Source organism: Wasmannia auropunctata, unplaced genomic scaffold (assembly GCF_000956235.1).
Source record: "Wasmannia auropunctata unplaced genomic scaffold, wasmannia.A_1.0 LD334741.1, whole genome shotgun sequence".
Lineage (NCBI taxonomy): Eukaryota > Metazoa > Arthropoda > Insecta > Hymenoptera > Formicidae > Wasmannia > Wasmannia auropunctata.
This window is the reverse complement of record NW_012028149.1, coordinates 8,230-12,292: the sequence shown is the minus strand read 5'-3', so window position 1 is coordinate 12,292 and position 4,063 is coordinate 8,230. Positions and strand designations below refer to the sequence as shown.

The window sequence follows — 4,063 nt, the reverse complement described above, 5'->3', positions numbered from 1 at the left end:
GACGTGTGCTCTTCCGTTCGCATACAATCTCACAAATTAAGATAAACTCGTGGTGGATACCCAGGTATCCTGGTTGTGTAACAACGTGGTAAAAGTTGGTTGTGCACATAAGGGTTAATTATTTTTTTCTCGAAAAAAGTTTGATTTTTTATTTATAAAAATCTTTATTTTTAGGTACTCAAATAATTCGAGTTTTTGGAGCCAATTTCATTATATTATTTTTTTTCCAAAGTACATACTCAAATAGTATAAAAGGATTTTCTATGTACTCGCGTGCGCGCGCGTGTGTGTGTAAAAATTATGAATTTTTAACTGATATCACATTTTTTAAAAACTCTTATATTTAAATCTGTAAAAAATAAATAAAATAAAATCCGATTTCTTATAGTGAGAATTTGTTAAAACTTACAAATATAAAAATTTGTTTAAATTTTTATATAGTTCGGAACAATAAAAAAATCTGGTATAGACCATTCTCCCCATTATGCAAATTAATAAGGTTGAAAATTTTATATTGCCGACGGAGAGTTAAAATTCCTGACCGAAATCAAATGCTTGTAGAAAATTAATACTTGCCTGAACATTCCATTTGCCTTCATCCTCATGCAGTTCTATCATTGTCATGATGTTATAGTAGGGCATTTGATTGTACCAAATGTGCATCGTGTCCAGCAGAGTGACAATAGTGCTATCGTGACCAATATACATAAACATTTTCCTTTTTTCAGGCTGTAGAGTTCCTAATTTCTTTTTCATCAGCATTTCATCGGTGATTTTCTTCAGCATAGGACCACCCTTCAATCTGCGGAATTCGTCACTGTACGTGTTAAGCTTCAACTCAAACAAGGTCAAAGGTATTAGTTTATCGGGATAATAGTTCTTCGTCCACTCTGGCAATGTCAAATTCATGTGTTCCTGTAACAATTTGGACAATTAAAAGTGTTCAATTTTTTTATTTAAAAAATTGAATACACATTATACGCAGCGTTAGTCATCTCACAAAATAGTCCTAGCATATTAGTCGCTTTAAAAAACAATGGGTAACCTCAGCTGATAATGTGGCGTAAAGTGAGCTGACATCATCAACAGTCGTGATCGGCATGCCTGTGAAGTTCGAGAGCTCTGCGAACAATTGCTTATTGTCCTCGTGCATCTTGCAGACCTCCGGCAAGTCATTCGCTGAAGAACGTAGTTGTGTGTACCTCGGACACGTGTCCCACACTAACATAAGCTAAAAGATTTATACCCTATTTATGGCAATAGTTTCAAGAATATAGGTTCTCGCGGTTCATTGTTTCAATTACATTGAACTATGATACATAGGAGTTATTGACCAGTATTCATCATTGATTCTTATTTCAAGATCGTCGTAAGTCCTAATATCTTAAGATGCTATGACTCTATAACTGGCTTATGACACTTTAAGATTGTACTAAACGATCTTTAATATAAGAATCGATTACTGGCTATTGTCTTGATTTATACACACTCTCTCTTTGCATTAAAGTACATTAAAAAGTCATAAGAAAGATCAATTCGTATATTCTGGACAAATTTTTACAAAAGTGCTTACCGTGTCGTCTTGACGTTCCTGGTAAAATAGTGTAACTGGCTGCCAAGGTAGATCAGATTTGAATGTCTGCTTCTTGTTAGGTTTCCACAAAGCAGCGGCCTCCAATAGACCCGACATTTTCGTACGATCCACACTGGTAGTCTGCAGATAGAATATGTCGGGATGATACGTCGGACCTAGAAAGCTATCGTAACGCTTTCGCAGGAACAATCCTTGATCGTACTGGTTCCTCCTTCCTTCCTAGTTTTTTAATTAATTAATTAAGCACGATTTGTAAGACAAATTCATTTAAAGAACAAAAGATAGAATATTTAACTAAATAAATTCCCAGCTCGTATTGTAAACAATAGTCAGGATAAGAGGCCAAAGACGAGCGAAATATAGGTGTCAGTTAATATTTAAATATAACTATGTGATTTTACATACTCTAGCTTTAATAAATTGCGAACGTTACTATCGGATTCAACGCAGCATTATGATTGAAACAGAATCATTACGCTGTTAAATAACTTTAATGAGTACTGATACTTGCATCTAATAAAACACTCCCCCCTTTCTCCCTTCGTTGTAACTCCAAATAAATACTAACTTGCATCTATAGGATCTACTCTTCCCGAATCTGTAAAGAATTTATTGCGAAAAAATATCACCTTATGTTCTCAGCAAGGAAGGTACGATATTTTTTCGCAATAAATTCTTTACAGATTCGGAGAGAGTAGATCCTATAGATGCAAGTTAACATTTATTTGAAGTCACAACGAAGGGAAGAAGGGAGGGGGGTGTTTTATTAGATGCAAGTATTAGTACTTATTAAAATTATTTAACAGTGTAATGATACGGTTCTGTTTCAAATGTTGCATTGAATTCGATAATAACGGTTCGCAGTTCGTTGAAACTTATAGAGTATGTAAAATCACCTAGTTATATTTAAATTTTAACTGACACCTATATTTCGCTCGTCTTTGGCCTCTTATCCTGACTATTGATAGAATATTTACATTTGTTAACTGACCCCAACCATTAGGCTCCATACTACCGTTGATATGAGGATCATTTGGATAGGTATCCACCGGTGCCCTGTCTCCATGTCTTATTATCTGAGAACAGGAAAATCGTATATACTACACGATATTAATTTTATTCTTTAAAGCACGTCAATGATAATGATTGATTTAGTCATTCTTATAAAGGACACTCGGGAAAAATTTTTAACGAAGGAATATACAGAATATCCTATTTTAATCAATGCAGTCAACTTTTCTCTGAATTATTGATGATATAAAAAAATATTTCAAATAAAAAGTGAAATAGTTTCTAGAAAGATGTATTATATTTTGATCAACTTGCTTTTTTCTAAGTGGAGGCGTTAGAAAAATACGAAGATTATCTCTATGTTTTTAAATGAAATTATATAATTTTTTTACATGATTCCTCTAATTCTGTATTTAAAAGTATTAAGATAAAGTTATTAAAAAAAGATACTTTACCATGCCATATTTCAACATAAAATATAAAATATCTCGTAAATTATATATTAACTTAATTCTTGATAATTGTATCTTACTTTTATGCATAAAATTATAATGAAACGAATTGGTTGGTTTAAAGAAAGTAAGCAATTTGCAATATACAACTATGTGTATGTACATACAGACGTGGATATATCGGTTGCGACACTGTTTTTTTAATAAGTTTTGAAATGCATTAATATTTTACAAATGCGAACCACGATTTGTGTACTGTCTCTAGATTAAAGATAATACACCATCGTGGTTCGCATTTGCAAAATATTAGTTATCTACAAAATATACAGGGTCTTTAAAAAGTCCGAAAACGGTCGAATATCTCGAAAACAAAATATTTTTGAGAAAAATGTTCAAGACAAAAGTTATAGGATATAAAAAGATCTATCTATTGATCATATCCGTTTGACCTTGGGTGGCGTCGTTAAGGTCAGGGAAGAATTACTTTAAATTTTTTTAAATGGAACTCCCTATTTTTCATTGCATATTCTTATAGCTTATCTCGACAGCTTTCCAAAACACTATAATAAAATATTTTTTCACTAATTACTTTTCAAGTTATAAGGCTTGAAAGTTACAGTACCACGGGCATTAGTATTATCCAAGATGTCCGAGCAATGACTAAAACCTTTTGAATGTTGTTCTGGATCATGAGCTTGATAACATGTGTCAAGCTCATGAACAACATTCAAAAGGTTTTAGCTATTGTTCGGGCACCTTAGATAATGCTAGTGCCGATGGTACTGTAACTTCCAAGCCTTATAACTCGAAAAGTGATTAATGAAAAAATATTTTATTAGTTTTGGAAAGCTCTCGAGATAAGCTACAAGAATATGCAATAAAAAATGCGAGGTTCCATTTAAAAAATTTAAAATGATCTTTCTCTGACCTTGGCAATGCTACCCAAAGTCAAACCAATAAGCTCAGTAAATACATCTTTTTAAATCCTACAACCTGTCTCTTATAC

At 32.7% G+C, this 4,063-nt stretch overlaps 1 protein-coding gene across 1 annotated transcript; it reads right to left on the bottom strand.

Annotated features, from left to right (window-relative positions):
* Nucleotides 1–528: 528 nt before the first annotated feature.
* LOC105458028 (venom acid phosphatase Acph-1-like) lies at nucleotides 529–2,694 on the bottom strand (the record flags this gene model as incomplete). Its single annotated transcript, XM_011703046.1, has 4 exons — nucleotides 529–915; nucleotides 1,046–1,231; nucleotides 1,574–1,813; nucleotides 2,572–2,694. Coding segments are annotated over 4 exons (936 nt in total), but the record flags the coding sequence as incomplete, so codon positions are not given.
* Nucleotides 2,695–4,063: the final 1,369 nt, after the last annotated feature.